This window comes from Rattus norvegicus, chromosome 4, assembly GCF_036323735.1.
Source record: "Rattus norvegicus strain BN/NHsdMcwi chromosome 4, GRCr8, whole genome shotgun sequence".
NCBI classification, from domain to species: Eukaryota; Metazoa; Chordata; class Mammalia; order Rodentia; family Muridae; genus Rattus; species Rattus norvegicus.
This window is the reverse complement of record NC_086022.1, coordinates 14,958,027-14,983,237: the sequence shown is the minus strand read 5'-3', so window position 1 is coordinate 14,983,237 and position 25,211 is coordinate 14,958,027. Positions and strand designations below refer to the sequence as shown.

The window sequence follows — 25,211 nt, the reverse complement described above, 5'->3', positions numbered from 1 at the left end:
CCCCAACACAAAACATCCATGAAATATTGGACACCTTGAAGAGACCAAACCAAGAATATTAGGAGTAGAGGAAAGAGAAGATCCTAAGATCAAAGACCTAGAAAAAAAAAATTCAACAAAATCATGGAATAAAGTTTTCCAAACTAAAAAATAATATGCTGATAATTCTATAAGCATATAGAACACCAAATAGATTGGACCGGAAGAGATAAAATACTAACCATACAGAAGAAAGGTTATTAGAAGCTGCAAGGGAAGCCAGGTAGTTGATCCCAGCCACACCTTTAATCCCCAACACCGGGAGGCAGAGGCAGACAGATCTCTTGACTTCCAAGCCAGCCTGGTCTACAGAGTGAGTTCCAGGACCACCAGAGCTACACAGAGAAACCCTGTTTTAGGGGGAAAATGCTGCAAGGGAAAAAGACCACATAACATATAAAGGCAGAATTGCACCTGACTTCTCAGCGGAGACTCTAAAAGTCAGAAGGGCCCAAACAGATAGATGTCTTACATGCTCTAAGAGACTAGAGATGCCAGTTCAGCAAAACTTTTAATCACCATAGGAAAAAATGAGTCATCTCATGATCAATTTTAAGCAATATCTATCTACAAATCTAGCCCTACAGAGGTGTTAGAAGGAAAACTGAACCCAAGGAACATAACTACATCCATGAAAACACAAGAAATAAATAACTGCAGACCAGCAAACCCAAAAGGGGCACACACACTACCAGCACCAGCACCACCAAAATAATAGGAATTCACAATCATTGGTCATGAGATTGATCTCTCAATATCAACCATCTTAAACTCCTCGATAAAAAGACACAGACTAACAGAATGGATGTGAAAACAGGATCCATCCTTCTGTTGCATACAAGAAACACACCTATATTCAACAAAACTTGAAAATCTGCAGGAAATGGACAATTTCCTAGACAGATACCAGGTACCGAAGTTAAATCAGGAACAGATAAACCAGTTAAACAACCCCATAACTCCTAAGGAAATAGAAGCAGTCATTAAAGGTCTCCCAACCAAAAAGAGCCCAGGTCCAGACAGGTTTAGTGCAGAATTCTATCAGACCTTCATAGAAGACCTCATACCAATATTATCCAAACTATTCCACAAAATTGAAACAGATGGATCACTACCGAATTCCTTCTATGAAGCCACAATTACTCTTATACCTAAACCACACAAAGACACAACAAAGAAAGAGAACTTCAGACCAATTGCCCTTATGAATATCGACGCAAAAATACTCAATAAAATTCTGGCAAACCGAATCCAAGAGCACATCAAAACAATCATCCATCATGATCAAGTAGGCTTCATCCCAGGCATGCAGGGATGGTTTAACATACGGAAAACCATCAACGTGATCCATTATATAAACAAACTGAAAGAACAAAACCACATGATCATTTCATTAGATGCTGAGAAAGCATTGGACAAAATTCAACACCCCTTCATGATAAAAGTCCTGGAAAGAATAGGAATTCAAGGCCCATACCTGAACATAGTAAAAGCCATATACAGCAAACCAGTTGCTAACATTAAACTAAATGGAGAGAAACTTGAAGCAATCCCAGTAAAATCAGGGACTAGACAAGGCTGCCCACTCTCTCCCTACTTATTCAATATAGCTCTTGAAGTTCTAGCCAGAGCAATCAGACAACAAAAGGAGGTCAAGGGGATACAGATCGGAAAAGAAGAAGTCGAAATATCACTATTTGCAGATGATATGATAGTATATTTAAGTGATCCCAAAAGTTCCACCAGAGAACTACTAAAGCTGATAAACAACTTCAGCAAAGTGGCTGGGTATAAAATTAACTCAAATAAATCAGTAGCCTTCCTCTACACAAAAGAGAAACAAGCCGAGAAAGAAATTAGGGAAACGACACCCTTCATAACAGACCCAAATAATATAAAGTACCTCGGTGTGACTTTAACCAAGCAAGTATAAGATTTGTACAATAAGAACTTCAAGACACTGAAGAAAGAAATTGAAGAAGACCTCAGAAGATGGAAAGATCTCCCATGCTCATGGATTGGCAGGATTAATATAGTAAAAATGGCCATTTTACCAAAGCGATCTACAGATTCAATGCAATCCCCATCAAAATACCAATCCAATTCTTCAAAGAGTTAGACAGAACAATTTGCAAATTCATCTGGAATAACAAAAAACCCAGGATAGCTAAAACTATCCTCAACAATAAAAGGACTTCAGGGGGAATCACTATCCCTGAACTCAAGCAGTCTTACAGAGCAATAGTGATAAAAACTGCATGGTATTGGTACAGAGACAGACAGATAGACCAATGGAACAGAATTGAAGACCCAGAAATGAACCCACACACCTATGGGCACTTGATTTTTGACAAAGGAGCCAAACCATCAAATGGAAAAAAGATAGCATTTTCAGCAAATGGTGCTGGTTCAACTGGAGGTTAACATGTAGAAGAATGCAGATCGATCCATGCTTATCACCCTGTACAAAGCTTAAGTCCAAGTGGATCAAGGACCTCCACATCAAACCAGATACACTCAAACTAATAGAAGAAAAACTAGAGCAGCATCTCGAACACATGGGCACTGGAAAAAAATTTCCTGAACAAAACACCAATGGCTTATGCTCTAAGATCAAGAATCGACAAATGGGATCTCATAAAACTGCAAAGCTTCTGTAAGGCAAAGGACACTGTGGTTAGGACAAAACGGCACCCAACAGATTGGGAAAAGATCTTTACCAATCCTACAACAGATAGAGGCCTTATATCCAAAATATACAAAGAACTCAAGAAGTTAGACCGCAGGGAGACAAATAACCCTATTAAAAAATGGGGTTCAGAGCTAAACAAAGAATTCACAGCTGAGGAATGCCGAATGGCTGAGAAACACCTAAAGAAATGTTCAACATCTTTAGTCATAAGGGAAATGCAAATCAAAACAACCCTGAGATTTCACCTCACACCAGTGAGAATGGCTAAGATCAAAAACTCAGGGGGACAGCAGATGCTGGCGAGGATGTGGAGAAAGAGGAACACTTCTCCATTGTTGGTGGGATTACAGACTGGTACAACCATTCTGGAAATCAGTCTGGAGGTTCGTCAGAAAATTGGACATTAAACTGCCTGAGGATCCAGCTATACCTCTCTTGGGTATATACCCAAAAGATGCCCCAACATATAAAAAAAGACACGTGCTCCACTATGTTCATTGCAGCCTTATTTATAATAGCCAGAAGCTGGAAAGAACCCAGATGCCCTTCAACAGAGGAATGGATTCAAAAAATGTGGTACATCTACACAATGGAATATTACTCAGCTATCAAAAACAATGACTTTATGAAATTCATAGGCAAATGGTTGGAACTGGAAAATATCATCCTGAGTGAGGTAACCCAATCACAGAAAAAACACACATGGTATGCACTCATTGATAAGTGGCTATTAGCCCAAATGCTTGAATTACCCTAGATGCCTAGAACAAATGAAACTCAAGACGGATGATCAAAATGTGAATGCTTCACTCCTTCTTTAAAAGGGGAACAAGAATACCCTTGGCAGGGAATAGAGAGGCAAAGATTAAAACAGACACAGAAGGAACACCCATTCAGAGCCTGCCCCACATGTGGCCCATACATATACAGCCATCCAATTAGACAAGATGGATGAAGCAAAGAAGTGCAGGCCGACAGGAGCCGGATGTAGATCGCTCCTGAGAGACACAGCCAGAATACAGCAAACACAGAGGCAAATGCCAGCAGCAAACCACTGAACTAGGACCCCCGATGAAGGAATCAGAGAAAGAACTGGAAGAGCTTGGAGGAGCTCGAGACCCTTTATGAACAACAATGCCAAGCAACCAGAGCTTCCAGGGACTAAGCCACTACCTAAAGACTATACATGGACTGACCCTGGACTCTGACCTCATAGGTAGCAATGAATATCCTAGTAAGAGCACCAGTGGAAGGGGAAGCCCTGGGTCCTGCTAAGACTGAACCCCCAGTGAACTAGATTGTTGGGGGGAGGGCGGCAATGGGGGAGGATGGGGAGGGGAACACCGATAAGAAAGGGGAGGGGGGAGGGGGATGACTATCCGGAAACTGGGAAAGGGAATAACACTCGAAATGTATATAAGAAATACTCAAGTTAATAAAAAAAAAAAAAAAAAAGAAACACACCCTAATATCAAGTACAGACATTACCTCAGAGTAAGAGTTGGAAAAAGAATTTCCAAACAAATGGACCTAAGAAGCAAGCTTGTATAGCCATTCTAATATCTAACAAAACGTGTTTTCAACCAAAATTAATCTGGAGAGATTGGAAAGGACAGACACAAGCACTAAGAGAGTCACTGTGCCTGGCTTTTAGAATCATGAATTACCAATGTCTGTGACTTCTGTTAGACTTTCTGTTATTTCCTCTTTCTTGTCACTGAAAGTGGGTGAACAAGCCGCTGTGTGGGAAACCCCTGCATCTAAAAGGAAACGTTCTTATTAATCACCGGCTTAGGGCAGCACCTCATTCACAGTAATTTGCAGCAGGAAGGGCACAGAATAAAAGAGCAAGTTTCACCTTATGGTTGCCATTTCTAAGACTCCATACAAGGAGAGGGGTAATGAGCAACTGGTCTGTGTGTGTGTGTGTGTGTGTGTGTGTGTGTGTGTGTGTGTGTGTGTGTTCTGGTGGTGGTGTTTCTAAGACTCCATAGCAACTGTGTGTGTGTGTGTGTGTGTGTGTGTGTGTGTGTGTGTGTGTGTGTGTGTGTGTGTGTTCTGGTGGTGGTGTTTTGAGACAGTCTTGTTACATATCTTCAGCTCTCCTGTGTTGAAGTCAGAAGCATGAACCACAGCCGAGCTCCAATCAGGCAGTCTACACATGTGTGTTGGGGAGGTTCTGTGTACTTACCTCATTTCATCAATCCCGAACATGGCATGCTGTATTTTCTAAAGTAGTTATAGTCAAACAGGTTTCTAATTACTGGACAATTTACTACTCCCCATGCCAATATGAATTCTTTTTAAGTCTTCTTGTTTAAATTGTAGTTAATTTACTAATTTAAAGATCAATGAAAAGATTACTTTAAAAAAAATTAAGATTAATTCTTATACAATTTCTTCCTTCCCTCTTTTCTCCCTCCTTCCTTCCTTCAAGAGGGAACTTGGTAAGTAAACCAGGCTGGCGGCCTCAGACTCAGAGATCCGTGTGCCTTGTGCCTCCAGGGGTTTCAGGTTGCAGACAAGCAGCACACCCACACCCAGCCTCCTTCGTTGTTTCTGTTGAGAAACCTTTCTGGAAACCCAGGATAAGTCTACAGGTGTTCCCTGTGCTCATGATTCTGCCTTGTTATTCTTTGCCCACCCCACCCCCGACCCACTCTTGTTCTCTTTCCACTCTGCTAATCCAGAGTCTTGCTATGTAGCCCAGGCTGGCTTCTAACGCCCAACCCCCTGCCTGCTTCTAAGTGCTAGAATTTCAAGCATCAGCATCAGGCCCTACTTGGTTTCCTTTGAAACCATGTACATTTATTTCTTATGGGAATGCAGGTGCCACAGCATGTGTGGAGGCCACCATGTGGATCCTAGCAGTTCAACGCAGGCTGCCAGGCTTGGCAGCTAGCACCCTCACCCTGGGAGCCATCTCATTGACCTAAAACAATTTCCTAAAACAAACAAACAGGTTCAGCTCAAAGGTACACAAAGTCCTGCCAAGACCAGGGCAGGCCCTGGGGACAGAGTTTTCTAGCTGCTGGCCTAGTAAGAGACATGCATAAATCATCTTAGTGGTGGTGAGGAGTTCCTCAGGGCCACCTTCTAAGGAGGAAGACGGGGCAGATTTAAAGTCTCAAGCTTAGGTGAAGGTCATCCAGGAATAAGACTCAGCCTTAGAGGTCAAGGTTTAGTAAGGCAGAGGGCACAGGAGACGGTGCCAAATGGAACACAGGAAGAGCAGGGAGCACCAAGAGCCCAACTGTAGACATTGCCAAGGAGGCAAAGTCCTGGGGACTAGCAGTGTCACAGTGGCAGCAGTGCCGATGATAACTTCATCTACTTTACTCATGATGGTGAGATCCTTCAGTCACTCCTCCCCTCCTGCTGCCCCTTCCAAATTCTGGGACTGCAAGTGTGCACCATCATGCCTGGTTTCTGAAGGGCTGGGAAATTAGGACTTTATGCACGCTAGGCCCTCACTGAGCTATCCTAAGTCAAATATAAAACTTCTAACTCGTAGTATTAACTATTGACTTATTTTCCAATAAACATGAGCACCCCCAGCAGTTATGGAGACATTTCCATTTGTTGGTCAATATGGAGCATATACTCAAACGGGAATGAACTTCTAAGTACCTGTTGTTAACTTTGGTGCTAAAAAGTAAACCTAGACTTTAGACCTGTTAACTATGTGCTCAATTAGAGCTATACCATAGCTTCTAGATATTTTAATAAACAATAAAAACACAACAAATATCCAAAAAGCAACACATAAACCCATAACTTCTGATAATAAATGTTCCCGTGACTTTCCGATTCAGATCAATAGTATTTATGGGTGGGTCAGCTTAGAAGAATTATGCCACAGAACTGTGTTTCCTCAAGCAGTTATTGCAGAGATCTTTACATAACATAGAGGAATAACCGAAGAGCACGAAGCAAGATATGTGCTGTTTTAGATAAACTAACCTGAAACACCTCTGGTAAAAAGGAAGAAATAATAACTCACCGTGTTTGTCATTTCCAGAGGTTATCAAGCCCTGCAAGGACATTTTACAGTTATTACAGAAAGCTCATCTTATGTGCAGTAAATAGAAGACAATCTGCTATAGGAATGACCCCAAGAAATTGAGATATAAAAAACCCCCCTCCTTGTTACCTATTTGTTTTTGAAACAGAATCTCACTTAGTCCAGGCTAGTTTCAAACTCACTATGTAGTCAAGGGTGGGCTCAAATTCCTGACCTTTCCTCCTTCACCTCCTTAAGTGCTAGCATTATAGGCACACACTACCAAGCTTGATTTGTATCTTGATTTTCAATATCAAAGAAAAAGAAAACAATGGTGTATTATTATGCTTGAAATTCTGTTTTGCTTTACTTAAAAATTTCCCATTCCTTTGAGGCAGAGTCTCTCACTGATTCTGGGTGCAGGGGCACACCTAGGTCCTCATGCTTGAGTAGCAATTGCTCTTACACACTAAGCCATCTCCACAGCTCTTACTACCTTGATGTATACTGTAAAGGGAAACTTCTGCATTAAAACAAGACAAACACCCCCCACCCAGCTAATGCTGGAGGAGCACAGAACTGTAATCTACTACTGTGGTGTCCCCGAGTCCAAATTACCACTACAGAGTTTTTCTTGAATATAAAATAAACCTAGGGTGGTTGTATATGACAGGGGGACAAAATACTGAGTTCTATTCATATCTCCAAAATGACTTAAGACATGGTCTAATTTATGAACTTTTCAGTAGCAGTGTAACCAAGTCAGAGATGTCCTCACGAAAGCCAGAGTTCTTACATTGTATCTTACAAAAAAGCTGCAGCTTACGTTTTACGTCAACGTTTAATCCACAGCCTATCATGGTAGTGCATATATATGATAAGTAGTACTTGAGCTGAGGAGAAAGAGGAAGAGGGCCAACAGTTCAAGGGCAGCCCTGGACACAAGGTGAGTTTGAGGACAGTCTGACTATAGGAGACCCTGTCTCAAAAAATATCAAACAAAGTAACACCTGTAAAAAAACTAATTAAAAAGAGTCAAGTCCAGGAACAGAGGAAGCGCGTAACTGAGGGTGACAAGCTCTCGGATGGAGCTAACACAGCGATTCCAAATGACTCACTTCAGATTCCCTGTGCTCCGAGCACTCCTGACTTGGAAGTTCATGCCAATCAGATCTTATGGGCATATCTGGGGAACAAAAAAAAGAAATCACAATATTAAAACTTTTGTCTTAACATTAAAAATAGCAGAGGAGAAGTCAGAAGAGGCATGTTATGTATGGGAAATATATGGAGTTGGTGGTGGAAAACCAGGTGTGGATGTATGAATTATCAAAAATAAATAATGTTATTAAAAAAACTTTTGTCTTTAATCCTTGAATTTTTTTTATTAAAGTCAATGCAAAAAAAAAATCCTATAAATTTTAGAAACTATCCTCATAAACACGTGAATTCACAACGCAAGTTGAATGTTAACTTACATAAGTTGAATGGATTAAAGAATGAAATGACACCAACAAATCCAAGTTCTCTTGAAACTGCAGTTACCTTAATTCTAGTAGTTTCCAATGACTACTACAAATGCAGTCACTTAGCAACTTCAGGAAGGGAAAAATACTTACTTAAAGCGTTTTCAAGTGAGTAATAAAAACCTGTCAGCATCAATTAAAACGTACACTTCGATTTTGATTACTCAGTATAGTAGTTGATAGATTAAACCCAGCAATGAAGAAGACGTACTCATCCGCTCACCTGCTAATACAAAAGACTCGGGAGTTCTTTCAGGTAAGGGAGGAGGCGACTCTTCACTAACGTCAGCATCTAGATTAAACACACAATTTATTAATTAATTCAGACAATTAAACATTAGTAAAATACCATCTAAACAGAGAACTTCCTCATTGTCTCAAAAGAGTAAATGTCCAGCACCACGAAATTAGTTTCAGACATTGTCGCCACCCTATTCATGCTGCACAGACTCCGTTACTGTGTACAGAGCCAATAGCTCCCACAAGCCTGCAGGCGCTGAAGACATTGCTCTCACTGCACTATGACGCCATGAGTTTCCTCGTGATGCTTTGTGTGTCGAGCAGAAAGCCGCTCACCTGGTTAAAGCCAGTGTTTCCCAAATGATTGGCTTGCTTAACTGTGATGAACTGTAGCTACCATGCGCTGGGGGACAGTGGACTGTGCCAGGAAACTGGGTAAGGCTGAGGCGGGGTCAGAGTCCCCGGCACCCAGGAACCCACCTGAGACTGAAGGCGGCTCCCTGCTCCCTACCAGATTCCTGGCCTGGAACACGTGCCACGCTACCCACATAGGAAGGACCCGTGATCAGAACAGAGTTCTGCATGCTAATGGGGTATCTGGAGGCCCTGAGACAGGCAATAGGGTTCCCTTCCAGGACATTCCTCCCTGCAGAAGGTATTTAATCTCTGCTCCACAATGAGCCATCTGTCTAGTTCACTCACGGAAAAATTACGTACTTGAGTCAATCTCAAACAATTAAAGTAACATCTTAAGTCACATTATCTTCCCATTAGATATAATTTTAATAACCGTATATTTACTACTAGGTAGTGAAGGATCGTCAGACTCTGTGTCAAGGACATAAGCTAAAGTCATTTAAAGGCTTTTTCAGCAGTAGAAACCTAGCTAGCCCATAGAAAGGGTAAGAGGTAAAGCAGCAAGCCCCATAGGTAGCCTTAGGACTCGGGATAAACCGGTGTCCTGGATCTTTGAATCCCTGCTCTAGGAAGCGAAAACAACCGAGGAGGTCCTAGGGCCATGCGCGTGCCCAGTCTGGGCAGGGTGGACATGGGACACTATGCTGAGGAAACTATTGTTCTGCCCAGGCTTCATCCTTACTTTCTCTGAAAACGAGCAGTCTGGCAGGACAGCATCTTTCCCATATTCGATAGCAAGAAAAGCTCAAATCAAGTACATTTTCATAAGCAATGAGGCTGGCCGACTGCCCATGCCCCTTATGTTTATTTAGCTGGTGACATCACACAAAGTGAAGCCTTCAGTCCAGAGTTCCAATACAATACTCCATAGATGCACCTAGAGCAGCAGAACTATTTCCCTCATCCAAGAGTGGCAGGGAGCAGGTGAGCCAACAAGCACGGTTCCTCCTTGTCCTCTTAGCACAAACCGCCACACAGGACACTGGGACTGAGTTCTGAACCTGCTAAGTATCTGTCAGGTTCCCGATAACCACTGTCAAGAAGTCTGTTTTCTTAACTCTGGCCCTTGCTTCTCAACTGCATGCTTCTCCCTGGATCTATAAATGGCCTTTCACACACTTCAAGCTTTCTGTACAGTTTACATAATGACTGGGGTTAGAGCTCCAGGCTGGTACACTTACCCAGCACGTAAGAGGCTCAAGTTTCATTCCTAGAAGCCCTTCTACCCCCAAGACTTCTTCAACTAGAGACTGCCTTGTATTACAAAGGTTCTGAGCACCACAGTGTGTGGGGCCTACTCAGGTCAAACCTGAATAACATATCAGGCCTGAGAAAATGATGAAGTAAAAGTTCACAGCACATGTTTGGCATGTATAAACCCTGGGTACATGGGAATAAAAGGGAGAAAAAAGGAAAAAGAGAACTAATGAAAGAATTCATAGTGAAAAATCTTGTCAGGCAATAACATACAAAATACTATTTCTGCTATCAATACCAAATTATTGGGTTAACTCACCAACAAATTCTAGTACAAAATTTCCTAATATTTTCAAGGCAATTGTTTTACAAAGCAAGTAACAAATTAAGTAATAACCAATTATTAAACAGTACCTACAAGGTAAGTGATTAGGAACAATTAAAAATAAGTCTACTTTTATTAATTTATCATTTATTTTTATTTTATGCACATTGGCGTTTTGCCTGCATGTATATCTGTGTGTGAGTGATGAGTCCTTGGAACTGGAGTTAAAATAGACAGATGTGAACTGCTGTGTGGCTGCTGGGAACTGAACCAGGGTCTTCTGGAAGAGCAGCCAGTGCTGTCGATAACTGAGCCGTCACTGTACCCCTGACAAGTCAGTCTACTGTGGCAGTCAACAGTAGTGCACTCCCGGGTATCTCAAGAGCACAGAGGACTGAGCCAGAAAGATGGAGTTGCAGGCTCTTGTCTCAAAAGCAAGAAAGCACTGTGTGAAGATCTCAAGATCCAACAGTCTACAGCAGGCATGGTGAATCAAACTAGAATCCCAGTGCAAAGGAGTCAGGAGGATCCCGAGTTCCAGGTTTGCCTGAACTACGTAAGAAACATACAGAGTGGGAGAATACATGTGTCCTGACATAGCAAACTTAGCGAAGAGGTGTTAAGGGAGCAGGCCTGGTATCAGGGTCTACACTCACTCTGCTCAGTCTTGAATAAATACAATGCCTCTGGTCAGCAGAGTGGTCTCCAGTACCGTCTGGGTGAAGCTGCCAGCTCAGAGAAACTTTACTTGTAAGCATTTATGAAAACAGCTCTCTAAAAGTTATTTTGTAGTCAACGGTAGGAAAACAGAGCTACTAAGTATTCCCAAGAAGCATGGGCGAAATCAAATGGCTAAGCAAGGGTCTACAGTGTGTGTCACCAATTCCACCAACATAATGATCACATTCTTGTAACAATAAATATAAACTTTAATTAAAATGTAAGGGCAGGGGCTGGCCCTGATTGTTTTTGAGACCCTTCTCCTCCAGAGCTGGCTTGTCCGCCTTGATGTGACAGTATGTGCCTGGTCTTACTGAAGCTTGTGGGGTGATATTTCTGGGAGGCCTGCTCTTTTGGTGGGGCAAAGATCTGGGGAAGAGGGGAGAGGGGGGAAGGAAGATGGGAGAGAGGGGAAACTGTGATTGAGATATGAGAGTAGAATAGAAGCATACTAATGTAAATGCTGAGACATTAAATAAGGTTGTGTATTTCTTTTTTTTTTTTAGGTTGTGTATTTCTATAAAAAAATTCTGCTAATTATAAACATTTACACTAGTTGGAGAGAAGAAAAGACTTTAAATTAGAATATTTAAAAAAAGAATAGATGGGCTGGAGAGATGGCCCATCGGTTAAGAGCACTGGCTGCTCGTCCAGAGGTCCTAAGTTCAATTCCCAGTAACCACATGGTGGCTCACAACCATCTGCGATGGGATCTGATGCCCTCTTCAGGTGTGTGATTGAAGACGGCGACAGTGTACTCATGTAAATAAAAATAAATAATATTTAAAAAAAAAAAAGCGATCTGTCCAGTTGAAGTGGAGCGTGTCTTTAATCCCAGCACTGAGGAGGCAGAGACAGGTGGATGGATCTCTGGGATTTCCAGGCCAGCCTGGTCTAACAGAGTGAGTTCCAGGACAGCCAGGGATACAGAGAGACCCTGTGTCAAAAAACCAAAAACTAAACCACAAATTAACAAAAAGTTAACTAAAAAACAACTCAGTTTTGTTGCAAGTTCGAGTATGGTGTGGAATGCTAAGGAACTGACAGAGCTGAAGTGCTTAGAGCAGAGATGGGCAGGTAAGAAAGAGCTGAACATCAGACACTAAATTACCTTTCTCAGCACCTGAATGCCGCCTTCCTGCCATTTCCTGCCTGGCAATGGACATGGGCAGTACTCTCCTAGTGCAAGCACTCTCGGTACTACTGGCAGGAGACACGGTGGCACTTGCTGTTGAAATGCTAGTTTTGTTCTTGGTCACAGCACCATCGGAGTTCCCTTCGTCTGAGTCGGAGTCGTCAGAGTGAAGAGGGTTGGTAAAGCTGAGAGGAGCTCTCGGCAGAGGGGAGCTGTTATGGTGCTCTGTGAGATCGTGGGATTCCTCTTCTGCTGTCGAGTTTGGTGTGGAACTCACAGTTTTTAGAGTTTGAGAATGATTATCTGGTGAGTCAGATACAGGTGTGGCATTTTCAGGTCCATGAAGTGACCATGTCACATGTCCTTTCTTATCAAGGGGCAAGCAGTCTGGCCGTGGAGGTGTGTGTGAGTTCTGGGACTCTTCTGAAGACTCAGGAGCGTTGTCTAAGTGTGAGGCACTGCAGTCCGCACAGGAATTCTGAGACACATCGTGAACCTTTAGATCACCTGAACTTAACTCCTGTGGCTTAGAGCTTTTGTCAACTACAGAAGATGAAGCAGACTTAATTTTAATCGCATGTCCCCTATTCAAGAGTGTGTTCCCATCAAAACTTTTGGGCCCTTCTTGGAGAGGGACTTTCTTAATCTCAAAACTTAAATTTTGTTCTAACTTTTTATCTGTGTGCTCAACAGCAGATTCGCTTCTCCCCATTAGGTCCGCTGACTTATCATAGTTTCTGTTGAGGTCCGTTGGGGGCTGCTCTGGGGAAGCCATGTGCAGCACTGGCTTTGGGTGGTACCTGTCACTGTCTTGCCACACAGTGGTAACGGTTGGGAATGCTGAAGGAGGCGACGGTGTCAGGATGGGCGGCACCGGGTGAGGCTCTGGTGGCTGGAGGATTTCTTCCTTGGCATCCCCCTCTACAAGACAACTGCGATTCACAAACAGGACGTCAGCAATGGTTAACACGTAACAGTACGTTGACGGATTATTTTTCAAGGTAACACAGATGTACTGTTTTAAAGCTCTATGACATTAATGAAAAACAGTAGCCCCACCTTCTATCCTATTAACCAGAGGTGCCTACTCTGAAACTTTCTCACGGGGTTGGGTGTGAAGGCATAGGCCTTTAATCCCAGCACTGGAAGGCAGAGGCAGGTGAATCTCTGTGAGTTTGAGGCCAGCATGGTCTACAAAGCAAGTTTTGGGACAGGACCAGAACTACATATTGGAAATAAGAAAAAACTTTACAGTTACTTCTAAGATAAACCCCAATATTTTAAAATATTGACGACTGCTATTTATTTCTTGATCTCTTTGTTTTAAACATCATACTTTCTGCTTTGGAACTCTCTCCTGTGTTACCTTTCTGACAGTCTTAACTGTTTTTTGGCTCAATCTGTAACCACCACACACTTACAACACCATGCTTTTTTCATTCTATAATGTCTTGTCTTCCTGTTAGTCTTTGAGTTTTACAAGGTTTTTCTGTGTAGTCCTAGCTGTCCTGGAACTCACTCTGCAAACCAGGCTGGCTTCAAATTCAGAGATCTACCTGTCTCTACCTTCCTAAGGTAGAGACCAATTATACAAAAAAGCCAAAAGCCAAAAATACACATTCTAAACTGCATCTAATTATCAGGGGCTTATTCTAATCCATGAGTTAAGGGTGTGTGTGTGTGTGTGTGTGTGTGTGTGTGTGTGTGTGTGTGTGTGTGTAGCTACTTATGCTCATGTGAAGGCCAGAGGTCAAACTTGGGATCTTCTGCCATGCTCTAATTTGTCTTGAGACAGGCTCTCACTGAACCAGAGCTGCCATTTGGGCTAGACTGGCTGGAGACAGCACCTAGGATTTGCCAGTTTCCCTCTCTCCCTCCTTCTAATGGTCGGGTTCATGCACAGGCCACCATGCCAAGCTTTTGATGTAGGTGCTGGTGATCTGGACTCAGGTCCTCACACTTGTGCAGCAAGCTCTTTAATCACTAAGCCATCTCCAGACCCGTATTTGTTTTCTTAACTAATGGAAATAAACTTATATTTATCTAATTAAATATCTCTAGATATTTAGACCAGGCTGTAGTTGAATAAAGTTTTACTCATTATTTGTGTGCGGGACATGATGTGTAGCTATGTATGGACCACAGTGGTAGGCAGAAGACAGACTTCACGAGCTGAGTCTTACTTTCCACCCGGCTCTGAACTCAGGTCATCGGATTCCCTCGACACTGAGTGACCTGTGCACCGAACCATCTGACAGGCCTGACCTTGACCTTCTGATCTTTCTGCCTTTACCTTCCGAGAGCCTGGTCTGAAATGCTGTAATTTTTAGATGGGCTGGTTCTCTCATCATTTTCCTCCAGTTTTCTTTGATATTTTTGGCTTTTAATGAATCCACATGCAATTTAATATAGTCAGTTTTAAAAACACATATTCTGGTATTTTGAAAACTATGGCAAATAAGAAAAAGTACCTTAAATATTATTTAAAAGCTAAACTACATACATAATTTTCCGACTAAGAAAATTTATTTTGGTTTTTTTAAATTAACAAAAATAATAAACCTCTATTTAAAATTCTATTTTCTACTATCTACTACTCTATAATAAACCTCTTTAATACAACTTATTTGAATTTACTACAATTGTCTTTTAAAAAGATAAAAACTTGAGGCCGGTGAGATGGCTCAGCATTTAAAAATACCGTTGCTTTTCCAGGATCAGGGTTTGATTCCCTGCGCCCACAACTGCTTACAACAGCCTGTCATCCAGTTGTAAGGGATGTGACCCACCTTACACATGCACATAGAGATTTATCTGCACACATGTACACAGATGCAGATAAAGTACACATAAAGTCCAATGAGTAAGTCTAAAAAAATAATAAAAACCTGACATGTAGGCGAGGCTATCGTCTGCAGCAATCCCCAAATCTGCCTCAGTTTCTTCACTTCTGACCTGACATTGCACCATCTTATTTTGTACTTGCTCCTTTTTTCAAGTTCCTAGGTGAATTTCCCCACAACCCTACGCTGTTTGTGAGCTTCCCTAGTCAGACGCTCTAATGCTCTGACGGGACCCACCACAGCACCTTACTGCAGTCTCTTAGCTGCCATCTGCAATTCAACGTCTTCCATGCTCTGTGCTCTGCACACAGGTTTGAATGTGCAGCTCAGTCTCCGGGTAGCACAGTTGGGAGCACACACTCCTGCTAGGCCTGCACTCCCTCAGGGCGGGGCCTGCGGCCTAGTGGGAGGATGCTTGTCTGCCACGGGAAGCCCTGGGTTCCTTTCCTATCACCAAACTCCAGACAAACACAATAAAGTCATCTCTCCTCTGAGCCTCTACCACAGTGCTTTCCAACCGTGCTTCTGCCTTTTGTGCTCTATCCAGGATAACCAGTCTTGATAACCTTGGTCAAGACAGCATCTGGGCAGTTTCTCTTGAAACATGAACTGTTTTCTGATTTCCTGGGTCTAGAGAGTTCTTCTATCCTAAGAGAAACCATTTTAAATGAAGCGAAGAGAATATTCCCTATTCTAACACCAAAATACACATTTTGGTATAGTATACTACTGACATTTTATATAAAAATCAAACAAAAACTTTAGCTTATCAGTAACAAGTAATTGCTAAACGTTCTACAGCTTAAGAAATAGCCAGTTATAAAACTAAGAAGTAATCAGAACTTGTCATTTTAGTTTGGTCATGTCCTAAGGCACACAATACCTTCGAGTCCGTGGTGGCTTTGGAGGAGGAGAATCTTGTTTTTCACTATCAATGGAACTGACCATGTTTCCAGTGCTAATTTCATTCTGCAAAGGGGAAGAAAAGTTTCAGTAAAATTACAGGAAAAATATTTTCCTCGGTTGATACACGAGAGCTAAACCTACAGAGTTGTCTTAAGACCCCACACTATGGTATGTGTCCCTACCCCTACCTACACTGTGATGTGCACATGCAATCATACACTCCTTAATAATAAATTAAAAATCTGTAGCTCCAGTAAGAGCTTCTCATTTTACTTAGATTATTCAGTTTGTTTTGAGTCCCTAAATCTGTACCATAACAGATAAAAGTTAAGTGAGTTAGAAGGACCCAGATCAGAAAAAAGTCAACTCCTATCTGCCTGGCAGTGGTTGCAAACGCCTCTAATCCCAGCACCTGGGAGGCAGAGACAGGGGATCTCTGAACTCAAGACCAGCCTTGTCTACAGAGTTGAGTCCCAGGATAGTCGTGGCTAAACAGAGAAACCCTGTCTTGAGCCCTGCACCCTCCTAAAACCCCTAACACAGAACCCCCTGCTGCAGACGCTCTCACCCAGCTATGACACAAGGTCACAAGTAAGTCTGCCAAGGCTGCTGAGCTAGGACACTTACACCATCAGTGATTTTCTGGGCTCCGTGGATTTCATACAGTTGTAGCTGTTTTTCAAACAGTTGGGCAATAGCTCTATGGACGAGTTCATACTGCTCCTATTAAAAAGAGAAATGATACCACAGGAGACAATGAAGAACATCTGAGGAGAAACACGTATGAAAATATAACTTATAAGGAGAGGAAAATCAACCATACCTTCGTTTGTACTGCAGAGTGCCTTTGTGTTCTCATTTCTTGTATTAAATTAAATACATTAAATTCCTCTGGAATTTTCTAAAACAAAGAATATGACGCATGTAACTGTAGACAATGTCAGAAAATAGTAAAACACTCTCCCAGTTCTCATAGACCTTAGACACTTGCTGGGTTACTGCAAATATTTACTGCGTTCTAGCTATCAGACAAGGAGCACACACACTGCGCACAGAGCTTTTCCATCGTCAGCTGTCACGCCACAGAGCGTGACCACAGCATACAGGAAACAAGAGGCCACGGCAAACTGACGGATGGAGGAAAACTTACAGTTATGAAGGGCTGGGGAAGACAGCTCAAGTCAGGAAAGTGCTCATGTAACAAAGTCTGAGGACCTGGCTGCAGCTCCTCAGAACTGACATCAATGCCCGAGTGGTGTGGGGCTGAAACCCCAGTGCTGGGGGAGCAGCCATCCTAGCTCATTCTAGTTTACCAAGACTTGTTAACTCAAAAGATATGGTGTCCCATGAGTCAGGAAGACAACTGAAATCTATCTCTGACTGCCACTTGCTGGTGCGTATACCCATGCGCGCGCGCGCACACACACGCACACACACGCGCACACACGCACACACACGCACACACACACACACACACACACACACACACACGCACAGGCACACGCACACACACACCATACATACAAACATGCGTGGGAACACACAGTTTTATACTGTCAAAATAAAGGGAATATATGCAATCACAGGAAAATGATTATTTGGAAAACTAGGAAGTTAAATATGGATAAAATGTAAGATAAGGTTACTTGAAATTAAGACTATAGATATAATAAAGACTGGACTCTCTAGGCTACTGTGTCCTTGCCCATGGCCATGTAAGACACAACTGAGAACTAAGATGCACAGGCTTCCTCTCCAGGTGATGACCATAAAGCCACCAGGACGACTGTACACTCCACTCTGAGACTACACTCTTGAGGTACATTTGTACCCTCCCAACTTCTAGTCCAGGAAAGAGGGCAGTCTGAACCGGGAAGAGGTCAGCAGGACTTCACATTCTGGAGTGATGAGGAAGATTGATGAACAAAGAATGATTTTAAGTTTCACAGCTGTAGTCTCTAGAGACATTAAAGCATTTTTACACCTAGTTCCAGCTAAGGCCTAGGTTATGTTTATGTTAAGACAAATTCAATCAAGTAGGAACTACAATTGAAATATATAACTTTAGTGATGTTTCAAACAAATACTTAAATATTCTGAATTTCTTTTGTTTGCTGGTATTTAAATATCTCTTCCTTTCCCAGTTTTAATTTTTGAGTATAAAAATATTCATTAATGCTGTGAGGTGGTGGCACAGGCCTTTAATCCTAGCACATAGGAGGCGGAGGTAGGTGGGTCTCTGTGCGTTTGAGGCCAGCCTGGTCTACAGAGTGAAGTTCACAACAGTCAAAGCTACATAGTAAAAACCTGTCTAAACACTACCCCTCCCAAATACACGCACGCACGTGCGTGTGCGCACACGCACACACCCCAGATGCTTGCCTAATGCCTGCAGAGGTCAGATGGACTTGCCTATCCTGAAACTGAAGTTATGTGCCACCAGGTGGGTGATGGACTTGAACTCTGGTCTCAGGCAAGAGCAGGAAGTGCTCTTTACTGCTAGGCTATCAATCTACTACTGTAATTTTTTACTTTTTTGTTAAAAATGAGATCTAGGCACAGTGGCACTTTCCTTTAATCCAAGAACTTGGGAGGTAGAAGCAGGAGGATCTCTCTTTATATATATAGTTCCAGAAAAGCCAGAACCACATAGCAAGACCCTATGTTTCACACCTCCCCCCCAAAAATCCCCAACAAACAAACAAAAATAAACAAGTGGGAAGATCCTAGTAAAATTTTTCCATTTAATGTTTTCCATTAAAAGACATTTCTTATTAGGAAAAGACTAGTTTTTAAGGAATATAAAAATGAAATTTTATCCCAGAGAGATTATTAAAGAATTATTTAAAACTTGCTCATTCCCTAGAGTGGGAGGTGGGGGCAGGGAGACATGAGTAGACAGACGGATGGACAGCAATGGTAGGGAAAAAGAGATGACGTAGAAAGAAAAACTAAGCATTGAATCTAGGTTGTTTGTTTGTTTGTTTTTTGTTTTCTTAATTAACAAAATGTTGACTGACATAGCAAATTTCAAGCTATGATAGATGGTTTGCCTATAACCCAGAGAAGGAACTCTTACTGATCCTCTTGTCTTCCACAGCCTCAAACACAATTCATGGAAATAGCAGGTAGATATTACAGTGCTAACAGCAACCGTCAGAACTAAAATGCCACAGGCAGGGAATTTCAAGCCCAGAACTTATTCCAGGCGCTTTGTCCCCGTAGTCAGCACTCTTAAAACACCGTGTGTGAAAGAGTCCACTCGGTGGGAAACAAACCCCACCCTGCGACTCAAAGCAGCTGTAACAGTTACACTTACTCACATTTCTCTTTACGTGGTAAAACTAATTCTGGAAACATATCTAGAAAAGCTCTAATTCGAACAGAACAAACCCAAATATGATGCTTTATAAAAGCCACTCTTACCCCTGCTTTCAGTAAGTTCCACGTGTAGTCGATGGCACAAATAGCACCTGTCCGTCCACAGCCTGCACTAAGGGCACAGAGTCAGAGAAAACGATTTGATTTCTCGTTAAAATAAAAGGCATGCTAAACATTCAGAAGCTTACCTCATTAAGAAATTTGATGCAATTCTACGTAGTAAATCAAGTACACATTAGAGTACAGTACCATCGTTAACATTAATATTTGAGTATTTAAAAATGTAATTCAAGAAAAAGAAAACCTGTGAACCTTTAACTCCATACGTCTAATTCCAGCCTATAACCCCCTGTAGAGATAAAAATATTCTCAACAGTTATAAGCAGAATAAAAATAATGCTCAAGATGGCTTTATGGTTTTGGCCAATGAGCCCCAGTAAATTGTAGCAGGTATGGGACCGAGAAAGCCTCAAGTGTAGGGATCAGTTCAGAGAAGCAGCAGTGACCTTAGCTGTGACCAGTCCCGTAAACAAAGGCAGCTGACGACACACGGTCTCTTGAGGACAAGCAGGAGTTATACTTTTTACAGTGCTATTAAATACATGGAAGCACTCTTGTGAAGTATGCTCTAGAGCTGGGTGTGGGTGTGGGAGGCCTGCTGTGGTCATGGAGCACCTCGGAGGCTGAGGCGGAGGCTGGCTGTGGGTTCCCAGCCAGCGTGGGGAGGTATTAAGATCCCCATCTATAAAGAAACACTTTATATCCAATGGACACATTTTCTTTCCTTTTGTAGATGTGCTTTTAAAGTTACTTCAGTTAACGCATTTCTAACAGCATTAAATAACCAACTTTTTTTCGTACATGGTTTCTCTGTGTAGCCCTGGCTGTCCTGGAACTCTCTCTGTAGACCAGGCTAGCCTCAAATTCAGACATCCACCTGCCTCTGCCTCCCAAGTGTTGGGATTAAAGGTGTGCACCACTACCCCCCTCCCCCGTAAATAATTTTTAGAAGTAGAAAAACCCTACTGAAATAGATTTATGAATTATAGTTACTGACTGAGTAACAGGATGCAACAGGAAATAATTTCAAACAAGTTGTTTAAAAAAAAAAATCAAGGTAAAACCATTTATCTTTCAATTCCAGAATAAAAATTTTCTTTTCTGACTACCACTGAATTAACTGCGAAAAGACTGCTTTAATCCAGTTATTTGTTAGATGGTTTCTGTATTTCTACCAGCAAACTGATTCTCCTGGAGGCAGCCCTCTTTACTAATCAAAAGACTCCAGCTGGGTAAGAAAAGTTCAAAATTGAAATAAACCAACCTTTAAAAAATAATTAACCAATAATCTCTTATGTCTGAAATTTTTCGTTTACTTAAAAAAGAACTATGTCATGTGCAGGAGGGTTCTGTCTCTATGTATGTATGTCTGCACAGCACGTGCATGCACAGGAGAGGGTGTCTTAATCCCCTGGGGCTGGAGTCTAGGCTGCCAAGTGGGTGCTCGGAACCTGGGACTCAGTCCCTGGGTCCTCCGGAAAAGCAGACCTGCGTCTTTTTGAGACAGGGCCTATGTAGCCCAGGTTGGTGTCCTACTCATAACTTTCTTGCACCAGTTCCCAGAATGCTGTCATGCTGTGCTCCTTATTGACTTCTCATAATAAATTCAATTACAGGTACAAGTAACTTAGTAGGACACATTCAGTGTGATTTTAAGAAACACTGATTCTAAGACATTTGAAATATAAAGATAGAAAGTAGAAAAAATGCCTCAGGAATCAAGCACATTTTATACTATTTGCAAACATACAGATTTATCTAATGAAATTCTAAAATTAGGTTTTGAAATATCCTATATATTACTGAACAATATAATTATGACTACACTGTAAAGCTACTGTGAGCCTTTTATTTTTAGTGATTGATTTATTATTTATTCTTTTAAAAGTTGCATTCTCCCTAACATTTTTATAGACACTATATACACAGACCTTAAAAATGATGCTAGGGTATGGTGGTTTGAATGAGTAATATCTTCCACAGACTCACACATCTGAACACTTGGCCCCCAGTTGGTGGCACTTTGGAGGTTGGTGTAGTATGAGACCTTTAGGAAATGGAGCCTTGTTGGAGGAAGTATATTGTTAGAGGTGGGCTTGCAGGGTTATAGTCTTGCCTTACTTTCTGATACTGATGCTATCCCTTCCCCAACATTATGCACACTAACCCCCTGAAACTGTGAGCTAAATAAACCCCTTCTTCTTTAAATTGTTTTGGGTCATGGTATTTTATGACAGCAATAGAAAAACATGTAACAATGCAAGGGGCAACTATTTTTCCTGTGTTTAATACACTGCTTAGCTGTTTCCTATGTTGGTTTTTGCTGGTTTGTTCCTTTAGGGTTTTATTGTTGCTGATTCTCTCCCCTGCCCCTCCTCTGTGAGACATAGTCTCCCTGTGCTGAGTCCAGGCTGGTCTTATGTCACACTGGTCTCCGAGAGTCTCTATGTAGTGAGGTTATAGGCACTTTATTGAGTCTTTGAACACTTTCAAGTAGTTAAAACTTCCTTGTTTGCCATCGTAGCAATGGGGAGGTAAAAGTTCAAGTCTCACCTTGGCTATTAAGACTCTACTCTGCCTTTGAAAAATAAAAACTTAGTGGTCATCCAAAAAAGCCTCAAGGCACTAACAGCCCTTCCTGAAAAGGGGTTCAGAGCTCTCAGCTCCATCATAAACAATATGGAGCAGGAAGATTGTCAGCTGAGACGGGAACAAAGGATCACAGTATTTAAGGCCATAAAATCCTATAAAGGCCCATTCTCAATTTCTCAGACATGGAAAAAATTAAGGCTATCTTCCTTCCAACTGGGATATTTCTTTGCTGTTCATTTAAACTATTTCATGACTTGTAAGTAGGAAAGACAAAGACAATAAAAACAGGTCATTGTGTTCAGTTAAAAACAGCTGATCTTATATAGCACAATTAACCTCTAACCCACTTAGCTACCCCTCCGAGAATGAACAAATGTCAAACTCACTGTCCTAGAAGTTGAAGGCTGGGTTTACGTGGCTTCTTACCTGTCAAAATGGCTAATTTTTGCAAAGCCTAACTGGAATTTGAACATTACCTACAGAGAATGAAGACATTTCTGCAGAGCAGTCCAGCATAGCTAGGGCTAACCCAAGCCTGCTAAGGGAGCAAGTCGTTATTCTAGGCAATTCTGCCGAGCACAGTTTAATAAAGATGTCCAGTAAGCATACACCAACAGTTCAATGTGTAACTTATGACAAAAATGCTAGGCCAGGTATCGTGGCACACATCTATAACCAAGCAGGCCAGTGGAGGCAGGGAAGATAGCCGTGGCTATTTAACGAGTCTGAGGCCAGCCTGGCCTACATAAGACACAGTTATAATCCTTCAGTTCTCAAAAAAAATTGGGGGATTCAAATATTTAACAATAAATAAATGTCACCCACCATAATTCTTTAAAAGTTAAAAAAAAAAAAAGAATGCTAGTTTCATGTTTGCCTAATATTTCAGCAGTTTTAAACTATAGTTTTGGGGTATGACAGCAGTGGTAGACTAGACATAGCAGCTTGTTTCTCAGGAACAAAACCAGCACAGAATGTTTGTCACTTAGAAAACACCTTATAACCTATATTGTAAGAGCTCTGAAATTCAGGTCCATCTTACAAATGACATCTATGCTGTGTAACTGGCAAGGAATTCTCCTTTCAAACTCTCACGTTCAGCATGTAAGGTCATGATGCGTCCCCTTTCCTTCCTTCCTTTCGGCTGACTGACAGCATCACTGACCAAATTTTGTATTAGCCGCCTTGGTTCTGGGATTATAAGCATGTTCCCTACACACAGCACCTCTCTGGAGACCAACAGTATCTCAGATCAGTGAGACCGTTCAGGTCTAAATACATCTTTTAAAGTCTGAGACTCTATCATTCATGAAAATTTGCCTGATTGATCACATCAGGGAATAGGGTGATGTTTCACTGTAACATTTGGACAATCTACTAACTGGATTAGATTCTAACAATTCACAGGGTCTCACTCTCAAACATACTGTAACAGGGCTAGGAAAGTTCAAGATATAATAAAGCATCATACTGATGTAGAAATAAAACTTTATTTCACAGAACTTAAGCATACTTCTCTCGACTGAGAATATGTTCCTGTACCTGCAATGGATACAAATAGGCACATCTTCGTGCTCTTGGTACTTCCTCATTAGACTTATCATGTCCAGGATAGAATCGAATGACGAAGGGACATCATGGTCTGGCCAGTTCACGTAATGAAACTGATAGAGTCGACGGGATTCCTTCATGAAAAACAGACATTCAGTAAGTAGAAGGATGTATGTACAAACTTGTAAGCCATGCATCCCATGTCTTAAAGGCTTCCCGACTTTAACCTTATAGCGAACACTGAGAGTGACAGCCCACATACATCAGAGACCCAAAGAAGCCTCAGGAACTCCAAACACTATTTTGTCTTCATCTATGAGTACCAACCCACAGACACACGTACACTGTGTGTGCCTCATGTCCCAGAGGTCGAAGACGGTTTTAGATCTGAGTGGATTAGAGTGGTTAGCCATCAGCACAGGGCTAGAAACTAACTTGGGTACTCTACGAGGGCACTTAACCTCTGAGCAGTCTCCTCAGTCCCCTCAATAACTTCTAAGATTGATTACTCTAGATGTCAGTAGAAAGAACAGAGCTTGGGTTTCAGTTCCAATATTCCAGTTCTGTATCTTCTGTGTTAAATAGGCTATTTAACTTTCCAAATCCCTTTTCCTATGTCTATGTGCACTACATACTTTATCTAATGCACTTGTGAAAGTGAAGGCACTTACTACAGATAGAATGTGCAGCCTGAGTACAAGAGATGACTCCACTACAGGAGTAGGATTAGTGCAGTCGATGAGAAGAAAGACTGCAGCTTACAAACAAGTTAGGAAGAATGGTGTACCATGACTGTACTGGAGGATTGTGTGTGTCAACTTGACACAAGCTAGCATCATCAGAGAGAAAAGGAGCCTCAGTTGAGAAAATGCCCCCAGGCCTTTTGTCAGTTACTGATAAATGGCAAAAGCCCAGCTCATGGTGGGTGGCACCGTCTGTGGGCTGGTGGTCCTAGTTTCACAGGAAAGCGACAGCAAGTCATGGGAATAAGGCAGTAAGCGGTACTCCATGGTCTGTGTGCGCAGCAGCTCCTGCCTGCAGCCTCCTGCCCAGTTGGGAGTTCCTGTCCTGACTTCCTTCAGTACTGAAGAACAACGAGGAACTACAGGGTGAACAAAGCCTTTCCTCCCCAAGCTGCTTTTTGGTCATGGTGTTCAGTCGGAGCAACAGACATCCCAAGACGGACTGATAACCAGAGAAGAGAAGAAAGCGGACAAGCATGCTCCCAGTGTCTTTGGTTTCTTCCCTGAAGAATTATCATTGTATTTGGCTCTGAAATATCTAAGTCAACAGCCTGAAGTAACCTTAGTTTAAATCTAAATTAATATTTACTTTTTAATTTCTTACAGTGCTGGGTATTGAACCCTTGTACCTGCTAGACAAAGGCCCCCACTATTGAGCTGTATCTCAGCTTCTAAAGGAAAATTTAGTTTTGTCTTTAAAAAATTTTGAATACAAGTGAGTAATAAGTAGTGTTATATAACCTGCCAATTGTTACCAGAAGAAAACTACACAACAGAGAAAGCACAATAACGCCACACAGAGAAAATTCCATTGTTCTAAATAAAACTCAGGCTGTCTTGC

General features: G+C 41.8%; 1 protein-coding gene across 5 annotated transcripts in view; it reads right to left on the bottom strand.

Annotated features, from left to right (window-relative positions):
- The window catches only part of Ptpn12 (protein tyrosine phosphatase, non-receptor type 12), a 72,014-nt gene that overhangs the window by 1,847 nt on the left and 44,956 nt on the right, over positions 1 to 25,211 (bottom strand). For 4 of the 5 annotated variants that reach the window (XM_063285423.1, XM_006235870.3, NM_057115.2 and 1 more), the window contains 10 exons: positions 23,619 to 23,761; positions 19,470 to 19,536; positions 16,867 to 16,944; positions 16,671 to 16,766; positions 16,021 to 16,106; positions 12,271 to 13,226; positions 8,484 to 8,552; positions 7,853 to 7,920; positions 6,735 to 6,765; positions 4,399 to 4,491 (listed from right to left, as the gene is read on the bottom strand). In XM_063285423.1, coding sequence (XP_063141493.1) covers positions 4,399 to 4,491; positions 6,735 to 6,765; positions 7,853 to 7,920; positions 8,484 to 8,552; positions 12,271 to 13,226; positions 16,021 to 16,106; positions 16,671 to 16,766; positions 16,867 to 16,944; positions 19,470 to 19,536; positions 23,619 to 23,761 — 1,687 coding nt within the window. The remainder of the gene's footprint in view (positions 1 to 4,398; positions 4,492 to 6,734; positions 6,766 to 7,852; positions 7,921 to 8,483; positions 8,553 to 12,270; positions 13,227 to 16,020; positions 16,107 to 16,670; positions 16,767 to 16,866; positions 16,945 to 19,469; positions 19,537 to 23,618; positions 23,762 to 25,211) is intronic. The other variant, XM_006235868.5, reaches the window with a different exon arrangement.